The sequence below is a fragment of the Ctenopharyngodon idella genome, chromosome 5 (genome assembly GCF_019924925.1).
Source record: "Ctenopharyngodon idella isolate HZGC_01 chromosome 5, HZGC01, whole genome shotgun sequence".
In the NCBI taxonomy this organism is placed as follows: Eukaryota; Metazoa; Chordata; class Actinopteri; order Cypriniformes; family Xenocyprididae; genus Ctenopharyngodon; species Ctenopharyngodon idella.
Genome location: NC_067224.1, coordinates 4,327,714 through 4,348,787, shown reverse-complemented (window position 1 = coordinate 4,348,787; position 21,074 = coordinate 4,327,714). Strand labels below are relative to the sequence as shown.

General features: G+C 37.4%; 2 protein-coding genes across 7 annotated transcripts in view; both read left to right on the top strand.

Annotated features, from left to right (window-relative positions):
* Positions 1-3,064, top strand: part of ebf2 (EBF transcription factor 2) — a 33,609-nt gene extending 30,545 nt beyond the window's left edge. For 4 of the 6 annotated variants that reach the window (XM_051895658.1, XM_051895660.1, XM_051895659.1 and 1 more), the window contains 4 exons: positions 77-254; positions 1,590-1,760; positions 1,903-2,070; positions 2,342-3,064. In XM_051895658.1, the coding sequence (XP_051751618.1) occupies positions 77-254; positions 1,590-1,760; positions 1,903-2,070; positions 2,342-2,373 (549 nt within the window). In that variant the 3' untranslated portion in view covers positions 2,374-3,064. The remainder of the gene's footprint in view (positions 1-76; positions 255-1,589; positions 1,761-1,902; positions 2,071-2,341) is intronic. The other 2 variants (XM_051895661.1, XM_051895662.1) reach the window with 2 other exon arrangements.
* Positions 3,065-14,194: 11,130 nt separating this feature from the next.
* Positions 14,195-20,844, top strand: si:dkey-251i10.1 (uncharacterized protein LOC100038774 homolog). Its single transcript, XM_051895684.1, has 4 exons — positions 14,195-14,494; positions 17,090-17,576; positions 20,208-20,348; positions 20,454-20,844. The coding sequence occupies exons 1-4, from the start codon at positions 14,384-14,386 to the stop codon at positions 20,609-20,611; spliced, it is 897 nt and encodes a 298-aa protein (XP_051751644.1). The 5' UTR covers positions 14,195-14,383; the 3' UTR covers positions 20,612-20,844.
* The last annotated feature ends 230 nt before the right edge of the window (positions 20,845-21,074 follow it).

The window sequence follows — 21,074 nt, the reverse complement described above, 5'->3', positions numbered from 1 at the left end:
ATGTCACCCAATGGGTTTTTTGTTGTTGTTGTTGTGTATTGCACTGAATCACAGCTTTTCTATTCTGTTGTTGCAGGACATGTTGCTGAAACGGGCTGCAGACATAGCCGAGGCTCTGTACAGCGTGCCACGACCTCACAGTCAGCTGCAGGCCATGCCAAGCTCCCCGGTCCATGGCAGTGTCATGGGCCTCAGCTCTTATCCCTCCCAGCTGGGTGTAAGCATCGGAGAACCTGGGCAAACCAGTAGCCAAGGTTAGGACCTGAAGACAATTACCATAGATTCAGTCTTGTTCAGTGTTACAGATGTCAGTAAGCACATTTATAGAGCGCTGCAATGATGACGTATTTTTGTAAGCCAACCCCGAAGTTAGCATTACCCTGGTTCCCCTCGACAAAAACTCAATAGGATTTGTTCACTTGCTTTTTAATTATTGCAAAAAAAAAAAAAGCTCTGTGATCAACAAAAGTTTATGCTACGATAATTTTAACTAATGAACTCAACTTTTATGAGTTCTGAAGCCTAAATACAATTGTCAGAAATAATAAAAAACGAACTACTCCACAGTCGCTCGACTTCAACGTCACCACCATTAAACTCTTTCAGTCTTTATTTAACCCTCTGGCAGGGTTGCCAGGTTTTCACAACAAAACCCGCCCAATTGCTACTCAAAACTGGGGGTTAGGGGGGGGTCCCACAGTAAAAATTGCATTCCGGGGGGTAAAATCCACATTTTGAACGGAGTTCCCCTGATAAAATTTGCATTCCAAGGGCTAAATATCGTGTTATTTGGGGTCACTTCAACCCGCGGACATGGAAAGCAACCCACGGCAACAGTGTAAATGTAGCCCAATTCCGCGGGAAAACCGCAGACTTGGCAACACTGCTCTCTGGTGCTACTCGCGTAGCATTTTTCTATTTCAATTAAATGAACGTACTATATTTTAGTTTGATAATGTTTTTTTATTTAATATTTTGTATTTTTAGAGGATTTTATGGTACTAAATTACATTTATGAAGTAGTTAATCCATGAAAATGAAATTTCCGTCTGACACTGACAAAAATCTTAAAAGTTTTGGAGCACAGACTAGTTTGGCCTCTTTTTATAGAAGGCATTTGGCAGATTATTATTGAAGTGAATTTTTTTTTTTTTTTAAGTGAATTTAAAAAAGTTATAGAAGTATTGTTATGAAAAATGTACAAAAATACTATTTTCAATTTATATATGAAATAAATATTTTCCAAAACATGTTTTATTCTAAATCAGTGAGAAAATCAAAGCCATAAATCTAAACAAGTTGTGTTCCAAATTTGACATTGATATCTCAAAAAAAAGAAAAAAAAGAAAAGAGATTTCAGTAAGATTTTGTTTGGGCGCAGTACTAAACATTCCCACAAAAACCCATTTTCAAAAACCTGTTGTAATGCGTTACCCCCACACAGTGCACATAGGAATAAACAAATTAGCAGTTTTTTTCTTTTCATTTATTTCCCTAATAATTTGCCCCAAACATCCTCATATTTTTTGCTGGTATTGTTTGTTGATTAACTGAGTAAAGTATTGTGATTCCTCTGGCTTTTATTCAAGGATACACTCGCAGTTTGTCACCACGTGGCTACCCATCAGCATCGACCCCGCAGCAGTCAGGTTATGGATCCAATGGGGGCATGAGTTACGGGGCAGTGCCCATGAACAGTCTGGGGGTTTCAGGGTCACCTGGCTTTAACAGTGCCTCCCCAAACAGCTCTCCTTATGCTAGTGAGTTTCAGTTTTGTTGTCCCTTTTCACCTTTTTTATGAATAGGATTTATCATTTTTAATAATCCTCCTGCTGGAAATACAGTGAATTTAGACAATCAGATAAAATGTTGGTAAAATCAAAACACCTTTTTTTTTTCCAGTCATGCCATCTAGCCCCACTGTACCAGGCTCCAGTTCCTCATCCTCCCTCTTGCCCTTCTCATCTTTCCCATCCTCTACCAAACAAAAAAGTGCCTTTGCTCCGGTCCTGAGACCACAGGGTTCGCCGTCACCTGTTTGCCAAACTTCAGGAGGCACCAGCTTTAGAGGTATAACTACTGTTTGAAACCAATTTCACAGATCTGCTTTCTAACTTTCCAAGGAACACTCTTAAATATAAAGATTCTTTACCCTACTACTTAATTTAGTCCCCCCATAAAGGAGCTAAATTGTTCCCAGTTCCTACAGTGCGAACACGCCAAAAAGTATATAGGAACTGTGGAGATATAGGCATAGTGTATGAATTGTTTATTGAATCATCTACTTGATATAGCTACATGTTACTGTCATAATGGAATAACTTTCTTTTATATTTTCCAGCAATGACAGGCCTTGTGGTTCCTCCAATGTAGAGGATGAGTCTTTCCCAATCCTAAGCTTTACAGCCAGTGGCCAGAACTGGACTGACACCAATGTACTGAATAAAAAGGATACAGTTGTCTAATCTTCTGATGAAGAAAACCTTCAAGAGATTAAAGACAACAAGGACATATTCAAAACACTTTTGGGAACCTTCCTAAGAGATCTCCACTCTATGCACACCGTTCGCCTCTGATCGTGAGGAGGTTGCCAAAGGGATGGTGTTACTTAAAGGTTCTTCCACCAACAAAACGCCAAAAGAGCTATAATTTGAGAACATGAGACTGTTACACATTTTTGGCCATGTGCTCTCAATAGACTTTCACAGCAGTAGATGCCAGTAAAAGGAATGTCAATTGTGTCAACACTTTTTTATTTTTTACCATATACTGATAGATACACATCCCTAAACTGAAATTGTGCTTTTAAAAGTATATATATCAGGATTTTCATTTAGAGCAACAGAAAATGTTTATTTAGGTTTAGTTTTATGAACTGATTACCTCATATATTGACTTATTTAATGACAAAAACTATATAAGTTATATTTTTAGGTTAATGACTAATATAAGGAACCATAATTGTATTTGCTATTATTTGGTATTGTTATCTAAATGTATTTGTTTTTCTGTAAACATTTTTATATGTTGTCATTTTGCTATTGATATTAAAATAGTGACTGTAGATTTTTACATGTAAAAGTTTTGTTGTTAAATACATAGACGATATTTTAATTCTTTACCGACTTTATTAAGAACATGTTTGTAAGAAAGTATGGACAGTTTTACAGATTCTGTTCACGAAAACAGTGCGAAAGGAGTCTTCGTATATGAAATTACTCCAATCAGACACTTTTTTCAGAGTTTACAGCAAAAGATCAGACCTTGCTATTTATGAACATGTTTTCACATTATTATCCCTCCAAAATGTTTCTGACATGCACTAAAATAACAGGTTTACTAAGGACATTTTTTCAGTCATTCCCATCTATTTATTCCTTTCAGTAATCATTACAGAGTTTATTTTTTTAATTTTTATGTTATTCCAAAAGGTTATCAGGTGAAGGTCACAAGTCATTTTTTTAATCAGATGATGTTGCTGCCTATATCACTTTTCATTGATACAGTATTGTTTTTCTCTTTTCCCCCTATTCTTCGTCAGTGAGTTTTGTCATTAGCACAGGTAAACAGGATCATTTTGACCACCAAATTAATGTTATGCATGAAACGAGCATCTGTTTAATTAGCGCAATAAACAAATTGATATGCGTGCAGGTATATGGCTTAACATATTCCACCTGAATGTATAGCACACAGACAAACAGTTTTCATGAAAACTGTCAGCAGACAGTGAATATGATCAAATTATTTAAAATGAAGAATGTATGCTGGTAATGTGTTTTTTTTCCCCCATTCTCATCAATAGCAAGTAAAATTGACCATTTGAAAAAAAAACAGCCATTCTGGCCTTTCCTCACAGGATATCTCAGTGGTCACGACTTCAACATGGCCAACAACCGGCATAATACACTCAAAAAAATTTATTGTTGGGTTTACTTAAAAAAGAAGTGTCAAGTGGTTCCACGCAACTATATTGAGTAATTTGTACAAATAACAATTTAGTTGTATGAACAAAAGAATTTCAAGTAAAGCTGACAAAATTTCTTTGAGTAAATACATAAATCATTTGAATGTCACTGTTACATAATATTTATATGTGCAGTTTACTTAATAATGTTATGTTTATTACGTAAGGTGAACACATTTATTGACTTAATTTACCTTATTAAATTAACTATTTTCTCTACAAAAAGCACTCAAAAAAAAAAAAATAACTCATTGAACAAACTCAATTGAATTGAGAGCAGAAATTGCATCCTAAACATGCCTGCTCACAGCCTAAACACAGGCAACACACTTTTGCATAATGGTAACCTCAAAATTCAAAAACATTACAGAAACTCCTCTAAATGTCCAATATAACTGAACATTAAACACTAACATAAACTAACAACATCTTTCCCTTTACTGAAAACACATAAAATAACACTTTAATCCCTAAATTTACTCTCCTAATGCAGTCCCTTGCAAAGCATGCTGGGAACTACAGATCCACTGCCCAGTTAGTTATGTCAACATTAATTTGTGCGTTTCACTCAGCAATGTTAAGTTGACTGAACAAACACTTACTAAGTAAAGCTGACAATACTCATTTTTAGTAGAAACAACACAGTTAAATTATGTTCATGTAGTTAAATGAGTTTTTTAAGTAATGTGAACAAGGGTGTTTTGAGTGAAACTAACAACAGTGAAAGTTCATTGACTGAAAAATGCATATATGCGTTTAATAAGTTCTGCTGTGATACCTATTGAGCTGATGAATTTTTTTGGACAAAAAGGGGTAAAGATTTGGGCCATGGATTTGGAGGATAAAGCTTTTTTTTTTTTTAGCTCAAGGCCGTTTGCTACACTTTTGACAAATCCTTTATTGAGGTACGTTATAACTCTTCCGGATTCACGCCTCCTCTCTGAGTCCCCTGGGCGTCAATGGCAGATGGAATACACAGAAAGGGTCCCTTGTGTGTTTATCAAAACAAAACAGAATGTCTCTCTCACACACAAACGCATTCAATACATTTTGGCCACATGTCCACTTTCACATAAATTTGTAGCTATATTGCTCGTTTTTGATGATATGAGATATTTTATATCTACTAACATGCTTCCAAACTACTGTCTCAACTTGTGACATCAAAAAAACCAAAAAAAAACAATTATAACGAAACTGTCACTGTTTTGATTTTTTTTTACTTGCTAATGTCCTATAGCTAGTTAGACTAGTTATCATGATCAAATATAGTGTGAATTCTAAAAGTATATGGGATTTAAAAACTAATGCGGTTTCTTCAGAGATCTCAGTTTTCTCATTCTCCCACCTTTTATCTATGCTATCAACCTTATTTTTCACGTAAGAGCGGCCATTTGTCATTGCTTCCAGGCTATTTTTAGCTGTACAAAACAGCGCGTTATGCTGCTTGATATCGCAAACTGGTATTTCTTACCATATTATTTTAATGTATTGTATTAATTATGTAATGTATTGTATTACTTATAAACGCACTGCGCAAAAAGTTTTACCACACTTTACCGTACTGTTAAATTCTTCTCGTTATTTCGCGGCTAACGAATCGGAAGTCTCGCACATTTAAATAGGCTATAATTTACTTCCGCGTTGAAAAATAAGGTGGATGCAGTACAAAATGAAAACATAAATAAATAATTACAAAACATGAGAAAACTAGGCATTTTATTCTTATATTAGGCTAAATCAAATCAAGCTAAAGTTTATCAAATGCACAACTAGCCTATATCATGCAGCAGTACTGTCAACAAAATGTTCTTTCTGTAAGCTCTAGAGAAAGAAATGAAGACAGAAACACACACAAAAGCTAGAAATGATGATATCCGAAAACAATATATCTTACTATACAAAAAATAAAAATAAAATAGCCTAACTATAGGAGTGATTTAAAGAAATTGCACAGGGAGAGCTGAATTTGGGTGAATTGTTTAGCCTAACTGAAGACTTAATTATGCTGAGACGTTGCTGGTTGAATGACAAATTAAACTCATACCATGTGACAGATGGGTACCACACACAATACCCAGCAATGGGGGGAAAGTCCACTAGCTAATTGTCTTGAAGTCTGTTGGGTCATCAATCACCCTGAGCTGTAAAGCAGCATTCAGTCTATGGCACTGATGTAAAAGCATGCTTGATGTCATGTAATATCATTAGATATATGTTTAATTCACCATTCACAGATGAGCACTTGCCTATATGGGTGACAAAAGGGGGAGATGGCCGTTTGAAAGTGATTGTTGGGTGGTCTGGGTTCAATAGCTACATCTGAGATGATAAGAAGACTAAAAACAGCTGCCTAAAAGGAATAGCAAAAAGAGGATGAGGTGACTTTCTTAGCAAGAAAATGATAGTATGGGTAAAAATTACTCTAAAAATGCATAATTGTATTACTACTCATATTATGTCTTCTGGACATCAAAGGCTCAGGTAATTTGTCATTCATGTTTTTTCATATCTATACTGAAATTACATGGATACAGTGATTCTTGTAGAGGATTCCATCAATAAAATGTTTCTGCAAAAACCAAAAACAAAAACCTGATAGTCTAAATGCATCTGTGATTAAATATGCAAGGCCATATATGATGATTATTCATTAATTAATAGGGGTAGCGGATGTTCTCTCTCATGCATTAATTACATCCGCATTAGCATATCAATTAGATGAATCAGAGATCATGTAATTAAAGCCCAAGTAGGAGCACCTGCTGCCTCTGTTTATGTTTGTGTGTGCATATGTTTGTGTATGTGATAGCATGCCTTCGGCTGAGTGTACACTTGTCAATCAATTGCCTCTTTATTCTGTTTGCCTCTGATGGAATGTTTCACATTTAGATATTTTAGATTCTAGTTAAAACTCCCCTTCCTCTATATTTATCATTTTTTTCTTAGAAACATTTTAAGCAGAAAAATAAATCAAATTAGTAATTATTTTGTGATTTACACGGTATGCAACATAGCTTCACAAAAGAACACATCTTGATTAGAGTAAGAGTTTTCCACACAAATATCTAATAAAATCTCAAATACATTTTAGATCTTGATCAGCGGTCCTCTTGAATCAGTCCGCTTGCTCAAACTGCTCATGCTTTTGATATGGGTCCATCTGCTGGCCACATGATGTTCGAACAACTCTGATAGGGTAATTGTTTGCATTTACAGCGACATTACTCATAAGTATATTTTTTAATGTAACAACTCAATTAATAAACTATATTTTACACTCCACAAATCTAAAACACTAAACCACGAAACCCTCATTAACAGACACAAAACCCTTTGATATTCAACATGATAAAGTCAGAGTTTTTCCATAGACACAAAATTAGATCAATTACAGCATTTTATTTGCTTTAGTAGTAGTACATTGTAATGTTTTTCAAAACTCAAATATCCAAACTGAATACACTCGTCGCTACTGTCATTCATTCAAAAATCACCAGATCACAATAAATCTCCTTTCAATTTAGAACTTGTGACAAATAGTTAGTTAGTTACTTAGAAAACTTTATTAATCCCTGAAGTCTCTCATTCACCCAACTATGATGACTTCTGCTTCTGAGAAACCTGGAAATGTGAAAAGGGTCTATTGCACATTACAAACAACACAAATAGACAATTAAACATTAAAAACAACAACAGTCAATACATGCAAAGAATTACACAACTTCAAAACCTAACTGCAGTAGGAATAAAAGACCTTCTAAATCGCTGAGGCATCACTAATCTTCCACTAAATGAACTTTTAAGTCCACTAAAAATACAGATGACCATTGTAAGACAGAAGCATTTTTAATTCTGCCCCTGTTCTCTTTTCCATCAGGATTAAACCGAACCAGCCTTTCTAATCAATTTATTAATCCTATTTTTATCATTGACCGTGATACTGCACCCCCAACAGAGCACTGCATAAAATAAAACACTGGCCATGATTCCCTGATAAAAAATAAAAAAAAAACATAAAGAAGCTTGGATGGAATGGAGCTCAACTTCCTCAGGAAGAATAATCTTGATTGTGCCTTCTTAAAAACAGCGTTTTCTTCCAGGTTAATTTACTGTCCAAATGGACACCAAGATATTTATAAGACTGAACAATCTCTATTTTCTGACCTTTAATTGTCACTAGCAGTATTCCTCTAAAATCAATGATCAACTCTTTAGTCTTCTCCATATTCAATCTTAGGAAATTTTCATCACACCATGTACCAAATATCTCAACCTCTCTTCAATAGTCCACATCATTACCCTGATTAATTAAAAACACAAGGGCAGTATCATCTGAAAACTTTTGTATACAACAAGATGTCTGAGTGTGCCTATAGTCAGATGTATACAATGAAAATAGATATAACTGGGCCTTGTGCGGCTCCTGTTTTAGTCAAAATAATGTCAGATGTTTTATCACCCAGCCTAACAAACTGGGGTCGACTTAGAAGATAATCAAATAGTCCAATAGTTGTACTATCTAGGTTAAAATGCGACAATTTAAGGTACATGTGGTTGTATTGTATTAAAAGCACTAGAAAAATCAAAAAACATAATCCTAACAGAACTGGCAGTTGTTTCCAAATGACTATAAATATTGTGCAACATAAAAAGTATGGGATCATCAACTCCCACACCTTTTCTATATGCAAGAAAAAATTGAATGAAGAACTGAACACAACTGATCAGCACAGACTTTCAAAGTACGTGGGTGGATAGCTACCATCAGGGCCTGCTGCTTTGTTGGTCTTAAGGCACTTTAACCGCTGACAAACCTCATTCTCATTAATAATAATTGCATAATAATTGTTCATTCAGTAGCAAACAATGCAAGATACATGTTTCAATGAACGTTACTAGGGCTGGGTAAAAAATATCGATTTCTCGATTTTAATCGATTCTCATTTTTACGAACCGATATTGATTCTTAAATCTCAAGAATCGATTAGTCTAGTCTGTTTTCAGTTGATGAATGAACAGAACATGTAGCGCGCCTCTTACCAATAAATCGCAATAATCTTTGTGCTTTGTTACTTTTGATATGAAGCAAAGTCTCAGATTTCAAATGACGTCCATCTTATTATGAAATCTTATCAAAAAATAAATACCGTTTTGGCACTGTTTAATGTGACAGATCGCTTTAGCGCCTCAGTTAAAGAGAAGCGGCAGCACGGAGCGCATGTGAACATCCTCTCCGCTTTAATACCAGTTACAGCGCGAAATAAATATGAATAAACATCTGAAGGTATGTTAAAATATACAGTACACCTTACCGAAATCCGTATCATGTCTCGTGTAATAGTAACGTCACATTTACCTCAGAAAAACATATTCAGTGCCCATAAACTCGTTAGTCAGCTAGAAAAATGAACTCTAGAAAGCAGCATTCTGATAAATATAGCTATGCACCCTTACATATTCATTATAATGTTCTTCAATGTTTAATGCATGTTTGAATAAATCAGTTATAGTAGGAGTAGAAATGTGATTATGTAATTCTAAACTTTATTTATTATAAAAAAAAACATGATTGTGTGTAATTTAGTGTTTGTACATAAATAAGTACATTTTAACCTTCAATAATATAGTAATGTAGTACCAACTGACTCCCATGTGTAGCAGCATTAGTTGAGAGATTTTTTTCCTCTAGAAAATTTGCCATGTACTGTAACTGATATAGACATCCAAAATAATCGATATCGAATCAAATTGAAACCATAATCGAATCAAATCGCAAGCATGTGAATAGAAATCGAATCGAATCGTGAAAATTGTGTCAATACCCAGCCCTAAATGTTTCTGTATTGTAATACGCTAGACGCAGTCATCATAATAGAGCCAGAGGAACCCCAAATCTCGAAATGTATAGGGCTTGAGCCCCTGCCCCTGAGCACGCCACTGATAGGGTGCTTTTCAAATGGAAATCTGCGTCCTAGTAAGAGATAACATGATTCATGATGTACAATGACAATATTTTAAAACATATTAATCAGGTTAATGTATAGTACAAACATGAGGAGCAGGGAATGGTGGACTAGCTGCCGGCTGCCCAAAACTGGAGGAGCTGTCCACCAGGTGGTGGAGGAGTCATAGGAGCATCTGCCGAGGGCTATCCAGCGCCACTGCCAGGCATCGCAGAGGAGTTCACCCGGTTGGTGGAGGACTGGATGGCAGTCCGTGAGGGGCTGCCGCTTGTAATTTGTTTATTTTGGGATTAAAGTTACGTTTGCCAGTTCCCTCTTCCCTGAGACTTTAACTTTGCTACATCTAGATGGTTGTGTCTAGACCTGGTGGGGGTGGGGGTGAGGGTGCCTGTCTGTCTCGTATTCCACTCTGAGAAATCCGGTGGGAAAGCTTGATGGGCTCTGCCGCTGAGAAAGCTCTGCTCCAAAGCCGACCGGTGGCTGTTCCAGTACTAAAAGATCAATCATTCACTGAAGTTATCACTGTGCGAAGGCAAACAAGGTGGCTGTGCTGCCCCAAGATCAGGGATCTGAAGCACTGGAGATGTTGTTCGGGGCTGCGGCCAACCCGTTGCAGGATGGCTTTCTTCAGATCCGTATAATCCAGGAGGTTTTGGATGGGAATTGTTTATTGAACACAAAAATAAAACACTAACACAATGGCCTGAATCAACAACAAAAAACACTTATCACTCATCTTGGGGAACACATTGGCCACACACATACGCAGAGTCACTCTCAGGTCTCTGTTCTCCATGGCAGACAGCAGATTTTTTTTTAACTCCATTCTGGCTCAGCGCATTTGATAACACCTATCAGTCTCAGTTACACACAGGTGTTCCCTTACCGCACACATGCACCATGACCCCTTGCCAAATTCGCCAAATGTAAACTATCCTATCACTCCTCTCTAAAATGCTCAATATGGACTTTGACTTATATTTGAATTTCTGTAAAGCTGCTTTGAAACAATGTGTATTGTGAAAAGTGCTATACAAATAAAATTAACTTGAGAGTATAATTCCAGGTCACATGACAGCTGTGCAATTACTATTAAGATTAATTCTGATAATACTAATGAGTATAATACTAACCTCCTTGTAGAGGAAAATGAAAGCTCTCACCTGAGAGAAGAGAATTGACACCTGACATACAAACAAAAAGATCTATGCTTTTAATATCTCCAATGTTTGGCAGACTGGAAGATAAATGTATTCTTTTAAAGATGTTTGTAACTCAGAAGTGGTAAACTATATTTTTTGTGTGTATGTGTGTAAACTAAACCAGTCGTAAACAAAGTTTTGAGTGTACATATTGCAAACAAACTCTCACATAATCAGGATTATGCTCCGTATTTTTAGAGTTTTTAGAATTACTCATGTATGGTTTCAAGAATGTCTCTTTTTTATTCCATATTCCTGCTTATACAAAAACAATAAAGAATGCAAAAGTCACCCTCTGTCTATGTACAAACAAAATCATCCAGTAGCATTAGGAGGTGTGGCATTTATTGTTAGCTGTAAGGAGAGGTGTTACATGTTAGAGGTGTAAAATATCTGAGATATTCGGTTGCAATGGGTGGATTAAACATGAATATTCATGAGTTTCCTCTTTCATGGTAAAGTCACCATGAAATCAAAATGTACACTTCTATTTTTTTTATGGAAATATTACAGCTATTATTATTATAATTGATTTTTCAGTGCACATTATATATTTTTATCCACACACCCTCATAATCTTTAATCAAAATAACTTCCCCATCCCTCTTGCAATGACATCTCTTCTCTGATGATGCAACGGCAGGACAGTAACCTTTACCCTCAGCAACCTGTCACTCCCGTGAGATTGCAGACAACAATGATCCAATCCATTCCCAAAATCAAATCCCACCCTATGTTTTTTCTCATTCAAGAAGCCGTTTCACTCAGATATACGTCACAATAAAAAAAAAGAAAATGGCTTTAATATTAAATCATGAAATCTTTTTTCCGCAAAATAAGGCATTTAGTGAAAACAATGCATCATAATTTTAGAGACCAAAAAAAAAACATTGCAAAAAATGTTTGACCACCTGATGCAATGTGAATCAGATCAGTTTGACACAAAGTGATGGAACTACTGTGTTTGTGAATTTATGAAATAAGCAACCATGCAACAACTAAATGTTTCATTTTTGCTCTACAAGTTTACCATAACAATTAAAATGTCAAAGATAAAACTTACTCAATGGAGTCGTTTTTGTTTGTTTGATTTTGTGGAATATAGAGAACAACTGATAAGGCTATGTGCTAAAGATTCATTCACAAATGAGAAGACATGAGACATTAATTTAGAACAAATAATTTGAAATGTACATACATATTTACAAAAAAAAAAACACAGTCTTAGCATACTGGACAAATGAAAATTGCTCCCAAACTTGACCTGCTCATGTAAATCATGATACCAGTCTTTGTAACTGTCACATTCAACTAAAAAAAAATAACATTTACAACTCACCTGTACTATGAATAAAATCTTGCCAATTTAAAACACACTGTCATGTTAAAAACAATAAAACTCAGTTTAAAGAGTTAGTTCATCAAAAGTGAAAATTATTCCATAATTTACTCACTCTCAAGCCATCCTAGGTGTATATGACTATCTTCTTTCTGATGAATCGGAGATATATTTAAAAATATCCTTAGTTCTCTAAGGTTTATAATGGTAGTGAATGGGGGCCCGCATTTTGAACAACAAAAAAAATGCATCCATCCATAATCAAAGTAATCCATATGGCTCCAGTGGGTTAATAAAGGTCTTTTGAAGTGAAGTGATGCATTTTTGTAAGAAAAATATCCACATTTAAAACTTTATAAACTCAAATAACTAGCTTCCAGCGGATGAACCAGGAAACAACAAAAGAGAACACCATACACAACGAGAACAGACCAAACAGTATACACAGGCTGAATGAATGTGGGAGAAAACAAGGAACAGGTGGGACTAATCAATTAACAGTAACCATGGGAACAAATGAAACCAGGACTAAACACGGGATAAAACTCAAAAGTAATGGAAAACCTCAAACAAGATGAGACATTACCCCCCTCTACTGGACCGCAGCCAACTCAAGTGTGACATCATTCCCAGCTACGACATCCCTCCTCCGAGGTTAATGGAACGCAGCATTAAATCCAGTACAGACAGGCCAACTGCACTGGGCCTCTGTCTGACAAGTGCTGACTCAGGGTCTGTGGCGGCCGTGTACGCTGGTTAGGGGTCTATGATGAGCATGACGAGGGCCAGGGAGGTTGAGATTCTCCTCCACCTCACCCACTGTGAAGGGGGATTCATTTTCCTATAGTAGGAAGGTCCCTTGAGGACCATCCCCAGGCAGACGAGATTTTGTATGTGCATTTAGTCCAGCATGGAAAAATACTCAGAGGTAGTCGTCCGGGTAATGCACCACGTGAGTCAGGTCTAAAAACTCACGTGTTCCTCAAGGGGACGATCCCCCTGAGCGAGGAGGATTTGTATCGCTGCTAGATCCATGGTTTGTTCCTCTGTCAGAGAGCGTGCAATTTGACATGAGAAATTCAAGTCTCCCCCTATTATTTTGGGAATCAACAAAGTATTCCACATGAACTGCCATCTGGTAGAAGGCTGAGTGGCAGCCATACAATCATTATTGTGAGGTTTAAATTTGTAGATGTTACTTGCCTGAATGAACTGCAAAATTGTATACAATGTATATAAAAATAATGCTTAGTGCAGTACATTTGATTTACAATAAACAAACTTCTATAACTTTACAGTGCTTTCACTTCAGCACTAATCTGCTGTCTTCTTTAAAAAGATTATTCCAAAGCATTAAAATCATTTAATGAATTACATCCATTTAAGAAGTAATAAATAAGTTCTTAAATATTATCTAAATAATAATTTATACACAAATCCTTGTTTTTTAATGAAGATATGTTATAAGGATATTTATGAACTGAATCTGGGATGTACTATATCTGTTTGTGTGTGCGCTTAATTTGTGTAGGCTTATCAGAACTTATTAGAATTAAGCCTATATTGACCATTTGTAGAAAGCCGCTTCAAATAAAGCTGGTTTTTAGAGGTCTAACCAGCTACCATCATGTTCCAAAGCACAGATCGAGCTGGTCATGCCGGTCGACAGCTGGTCTAACTGGTTTTTCCACGAAGGCAGTGCAACCGAATACCACAGACACCGAATATATCAGAACAGAGGTTGGGTTTACTTTCCTCCTCCCTAAAGTACAGATGGACCAATACCAACTGAATTCCCGCTGTATCTCGCGATCGATGCTTTAGAAAAGTCACTGAGCATCTATAAATTCGGTCATGTCGATGGCTTTGGCGAACAGCCTTTCCGTACAGCCAGCAGCATCACGCAACAATGAGTGAGATCGCTATTTCATTCGCCAAGGACTTTCTGGCAGGTGGAATCGCCGCCGCGATCTCCGAGACTGCTGTTGCACCCATAGAAAGAGTCAAGCTGCTCCTTCAGGTACGCGTTATTATACCTACATTACCATCTGCACACGTAACATGTAGGCAATTACATTCTAAATGAGATGGATTAATATCTTTTTCACGCATTTGTCCATCTTGTTTAATGTTAATTTATAAATATTGTTCATGATAAGATCGTGTTAGGTCTTAATGATATACGACATAACTTTATCTTTATAATAGACCCAGTATTTCTCACCCATGTCTTCTGGACATTTAGTTTTGTAAGCATGAATTGCTTTCTCAGAAGTATTTTTAATTATTGGACCAATGATGATTCTTAAATAAGACTCGCCTGGAGCCAAAACTTTTGCTGTACTACATTTCACACGCATCTTGACACAACTGCGTGCTATATTTCAGTGTCGCTGCGAATATTTTGATATTTCAGCAAACAGTTTGCTTTGTATAATAAGTTTAACAGCATTAAGAACTTTATCATTCAACATGCTTTGTGCTTGAGCATTTTAGACGTTTTCTTGAATTAGCGGGGTATTATTTAAAGGTGCAATGTGTAAAACTTGGGAGGCTCTATTAACAGAAATGCTATAGGCCTATACAGGCTTGGGAGGGTTACTTTAAAAATGTATTCCGTTACAGTTACAAATTACTTCATTAAAAAAATTTTCAGTAACGTACCACAATATAAAAGTGATGTAATCTGATTACATTTGGAGTACTTCAAGAAAGAATGAAAGAAAGAAAGAGAAATTTGGGAGGGGATCAACTTTACTATAAATAAATTGCATTTTTAAATTAAATTTTAATTTCTTCTCAATTTCTGCAAGTTTTTAAATGTTACACGTTCTATACTTTTGAATGGGTCTCAACAATAAAAATATTTTACAAAACTGATAAATTATCTATTGCAATATTATTATCGTTGTTGTTTAGAGCTTAAAAATATAAAAGTCACATCAGATCATAAACAAACTGAACAAGCTCGGATCAAACATTTCTGTTTATGTTTGTTCTGCTTTAATTTTAATATTTAGCAATTTGGTTACTTTTAAAACCTATTAAAACTAAGCAATCATGTCTCATTTCCACAACTTGGGAATACACAGCCCTGAATATATATATATGTAAAGGGCTATTCAGAAATCTAGTGGCTACAGTATGGTATTATTACAGATTATTTTTTAGTCCTTTGATAAAGAAAGTGTTTTCGTAGCTGGAAGGCGGAGTTTGCACTGTACATGTTGTTTGCATTTTCTTCTTTGAAAACAAAATAGCAGCGAAATTTCCATGAATTGAAAGCGTTTATCCCTGCGGGAAGCATCGCTTCAACTAGCAGCAGTGATTCAATCTGCGTCTGAAGAGATCGTAGACGGGTGTTATTTGTGCGTGCACCAGCGGGTGGCTCACACGAGTCATCACTGGCAACAGAACCAGGAAATACTGTAGAATCAAGCAGCGCTTAATATGTGTTATTATGGCAAAATAATGATTTATTTAGTTTCAAATGAAACGATTGTAATCCTGATATTATCCCCCTTTTTTCAAAATGTAACTGTAATCTGATTACTACGTTTTTTGACGTAACTGTAACGAATTACAGTTACTGGATTTTTGTATCCTGATTACGTAACGCCGTTACATGTATTCCGTTACTCCCCAACCCTGGCTATATAATATACATAACTATGTTTTCAGTGGTGTATAAAGACCTTACATAATGAACCATTATGTTTTTATTACCTTAGAATGAGCCATTTCTATCTCATACCCTCCATGTCAAGTTGCCATTTTGTGTCTCCATGTTTCTACAGCAGTCCAGAGTGCGTTTCATCACTATGTTGTTTTTCTTCTAAATCGTTTGTGTTTTTAGAGGCAGCTTGCATTGTCACTACGTTGAATACTCACAAAGAAGAAGTAGTAGTTGTCTGGTTTATTACAAGCAGAGACCGTTCTTTGTTAGAAGTAAGAAGAAACCTCATTGCTTGACTGGCTAACGTACGACAACATCTTTGACTTGTGTCGGCCAGACAGCCACCGTAGCTTCTCTATTTTGCTCCGAAAGGGAGGGGTGAGCTGCCGTTGGTTGCAGCTCGCAACCTCACCACTAGATGCCGTTTAAATTTACACACTACACCTTTAATTCATGGTAATGTCAATTAAGGCTATGCCTAATTTCAGGGTCGACCAAAACTGCAATAATAAATCAGTCAGAGGCTCAGAGCTATATAAATGCATCCTTATATTTACAAATAAAACGTAATATTGTGAGTAGGCTACATGTTACGAGTATGTTATTACGTTCACTCTGCTACAATGACAGCGAGCAGCATCACACAACAAAACAGATTGTAATCAACACGATCTATTTTTGTTGACTTGCTCAGTTTCCACTGGTGTAAGGTCTTTCATGTGCTCACACACACACTCTCTATGTAATTCAACTCTCGGTTTAACATGGGGTGTGGCTCCCACACTAATGAAAATGTTCAAAGGTATTAAAATGTTTTGTTGACTGACTAACAACTTGTCTGACAACTGGCGACAAGGTCATGCAGAAAATTTAAATTGTTTAAATGATGTGCTGAGATGTTATATTAACTGATTGAAAAATTGTGCCATTTTCTTACAGGTCCAGCATGCCAGCAAGCAAATCACAGTAGAGAAACAATACAAAGGTATTGTAGACTGTTTAGTACGTATTCCCAAGGAGCAGGGCTTCCTGTCCTTCTGGAGAGGCAACTTGGCCAATGTCATTAGGTACTTCCTAACACAGGCTCTCAACTTTGCTTTCAAGGATAAGTATAAGAAGATTTTCCTGGATGGTGTTGACAGCCGTACCCAGTTTTGGAGGTACTTCGCTGGTAACCTGGCCTCTGGTGGTGCTGCTGGAGCCACGTCTCTGTGCTTGGTCTACCCGCTTGACTTTGCCAGAACTCGTTTGGCTGCTGATGTCGGAAAGGCTGGCGCAGAGAGAGAATTCACAGGCCTGGCAAACTGTTTAGTAAAGATCTTCAGGTCTGATGGTCCGAAGGGCTTGTATCAGGGCTTCAACGTGTCTGTGCAGGGCATCATCATCTACAGGGCGGCATACTTCGGCATCTATGACACTGCAAAAGGTGGCTTTTCAAGGGTTTTGGGGTTAGACATAAGGCAGATTGCATCTTTATGGTGCAGGGGCATGACTAGAATTTGCCACCATCAGGGGCTGAGCTAGGGCTGCACTATAATCATGATTATTTTACTCATTATATTATAAATGATTATAAATCATGACTGTTTTCATTTGAGAAATATCTTTTTACCATTTTTTTTAATTATTGCACTTTCACACGCACTCATATGCAAAGACTTTGTATTGTGACATGGGAGAACCAAGGCTTTAAAATTCGAGTACATGGTTTTCTATGTGTATGAACACTGGCAGCAACATTCAGCATCTGTTGCAGCGTCCAGCTACGACTCTAGAGGCTGTTTAAAATCCCTCAACACTGTACTGTCTTGCCCATGCCTAATGGCCGATGAGGGCCCCAAAAGCCCCCAAGTCCTAAGACAAAAATAAATAAATAAATGATTAGTGTTTTGGGGCCCTAATAAAAATAATATTTTGGAAAACAATAGGGCCTTACACTCAGGGCCATACCCACCATAGATGTCCAGACCTCTGTATTTTTCTGAGGTATACACACCGATCAGGCATAACATTATGAGCACTGACAGGTGAAGTGAATAACACTGATTATCTCTTCATCACGGCACCTGTTAGTGGGTGGATATATTAGGCAGCAAGTGAACATTTTGTCCTCAAAGTTGATGTTAGAAGCAGGAAAAATGGGCAAGCGTAAGGATTTGACTGAGTTTGACAAGGACCAATTTGTGATGGTTAGAGGACTGGGTCAGAGCATCTCCAAAACTGCAGCTCTTGTGGGGTGTTCCCGGTCTGCAGTGGTCAGTATCTATCAAAAGTGGTCCAAGGGAGGAACAGTGGTGAACCGGCGACAGGGTCATGGGCGCACGTGGGGAGCGAAGGCTGGCCCGTGTGGTCCGATCCAACAGACGAGCAACTGTAGCTCAGATTGCTCAGGAAGTTAATGCTGGTTCTGATAGAAAGGTGCCAGAATACACAGTGCATCACAGTTTGTTGCGTATGGGGCTGCATAGCTGCAGACCAGTCAGGGTGCCCATGCTGACCCCTGTCCACCGCCGAAAGCACCAACAGTGGACACGTGAACATCAGAACTTGTCCACGGAGCAATGGAAGAAGGTGGCCTGGTCTAATGAATCACATTTTCTTTTACATCACGTGGATGGCCGGGTACGTGTGCGTCACTTACCTGGGGAACACATGGCACCAGGATGCACTATGGGAAGAAGGCAAGCCGGCGGAGGCAGTGTGATGCTTTGGGCAATGTTCTGCTGGGAAACCTTGGGTCCTGCCATCCATGTGGATGTTACTTTGACACGTACCTCCTACCTAAGCATTGCTGCAGACCATGTACACTCTTTCATGGAAACGGTATTCCCTGGTGGCTGTGGCCTCTTTTTAGCAGGATAATGCGCCCTGCCACAAAGCAAAAGTGTTTTAGGAATGGTTTGAGGAGCACAACAACGAGTTTGAGGTGTTGACTTGGCCTCCAAATTCCCCAGATCTCAATCCAATCGAGCATCTGTGGGATGTGCTGAACAAACAAGTCCGATCCATGGAGGCTCCACCTCACAACTTACAGGACTTAAAGGATCTGTTGCTAACATCTTGGTGTCAGATACCACAGCACACCTTCAGGGGTCTAGTGGAGTCCATGCCTCGACGGGTCAGGGCTGTTTTGGCAGCAAAAGCGTGACCAACACAATATTAGGAAGGTGGTCATAATGCTATGCCTGATCGGTGTATAATAAAGGTTGTGAAATAATTGCCTAAAATTAACTCTACTTTGATGCTGTAAGGATATTGCACGACAGCAAGATAACCAGCCCTCTCATCAGAGCAGCCTGTGGTCTGTCACCGCTCGTCAGTGTCAAAATGTTTGAGATGACCAATCAAATTAAAGTAGGCGGGCTTTATGTTCACATGTTCAACATTTAATATTTGACAGCTGTTTTACGATATGAATGTCAAACTACCAACATAAATAATCAGTGATGCAAACTAATTTCTAAAGTCTAATTTTGCCATTTTTAATTTAAAATACATAGTTTACGTGATTCATGTAATATAATTCGTAACTGTCAATGTGATGAGACAAGAAATAAAATAGTAATGCTGTGTAACATTAACATTAGTTTCTGTACCCACCCACCCCCATCAACTTCCCAGTATGAAATGTATCATATCTAATAACAATCTTGAGTCTTAAAAGAAGCACATAATTAAGTTGTACCACTTAAGAATGAAAGCCATAACACGCAACATGTAAAATTGAGTTTATCTGTATAATATTTTAATTAATGTTTGCAAACTAAAACACTCCACGTGAAGTGAGATCCTTCACACCGGGCATGATGCATCAGGATTCCAGCTAAACAATCTTTATTAATCTGTCTTTCCACACGGAATCAGAGCTGTTATTGCTCAACACTTCTACATTTGGTTAGGACAGTTTTAAAGTGAACTTCTTTTCTCCTGTTAATAGACCTGCAGTTTCATAACACCTTGAAAATGTGGGAGTTCTGAAAAAAGCTGCTGATCCTAAACTGTTAACCCATATTGAGCATCCATTTTGGTATTTGGTTGAAGGATCTGTGTTTTACAGGCATGCTGCCCGACCCGAAGAACACTCATATTGTGGTCAGCTGGATGATCGCTCACACCGTCACCGCTGTCGCTGGCTTCATATCGTATCCCTTTGACACAGTACGCCGTTGTATGATGATGCAGTCTGGACGTAAAGGAGGTAATATCCAATCCCCTTTCCTCCCATGCTCCATCCAAAATTGGTGTTTGTTTGGTTATGTTCAGTCTTGAATGTCATGATGTTAAGTGTTTCATTTTATTTTAGCCGACATAATGTACAGCGGCACACTTGACTGCTGGAGGAAGACTGCCCGTGATGAGGGTGCCAAGGCCTTCTTCAAGGGCGCCTGGTCCAATGTGCTCAGAAGCATGGGTGGATCCTTCGTCCTGGTGCTGTATGACGAGCTCAAGAAGACCATGTAACACTTCACAGGATTTACTATTTGAAGAAAAAAAAAATGTTCAAACCTGTGTATTATGTGAATGGACATAAAGCATGTGAATGCTTTACTCCTGAGGCTGGACTGTGTTGTACTACTAGTTATATAAAAGATAATAGGCCATTCACCTAGGCCTGCTGTCACAGGCTTTAGTGACGCCCCTGCTCCCTCCCTTTTTAATCATGGCTTGAATAAAGTCCACCTACTAAACCTTCACCCGTCTGTTGTAGTCTGTTAAGGTTGTTAATATGTTTATGCTAATAATATTAACCTATTTTTATTTTAGTTTTATTAATATTTTGATTTAGCTTTTATTTTTATATTTTTAGTAGGGCTGCACAACGATTAATCGCCATTAATCATGTGCAAAATAAAAGTCTGTGTTTACGTGAAATATGTGTGTGTTCTGTGTATAATAATTATGTATATATAAATACACACACATG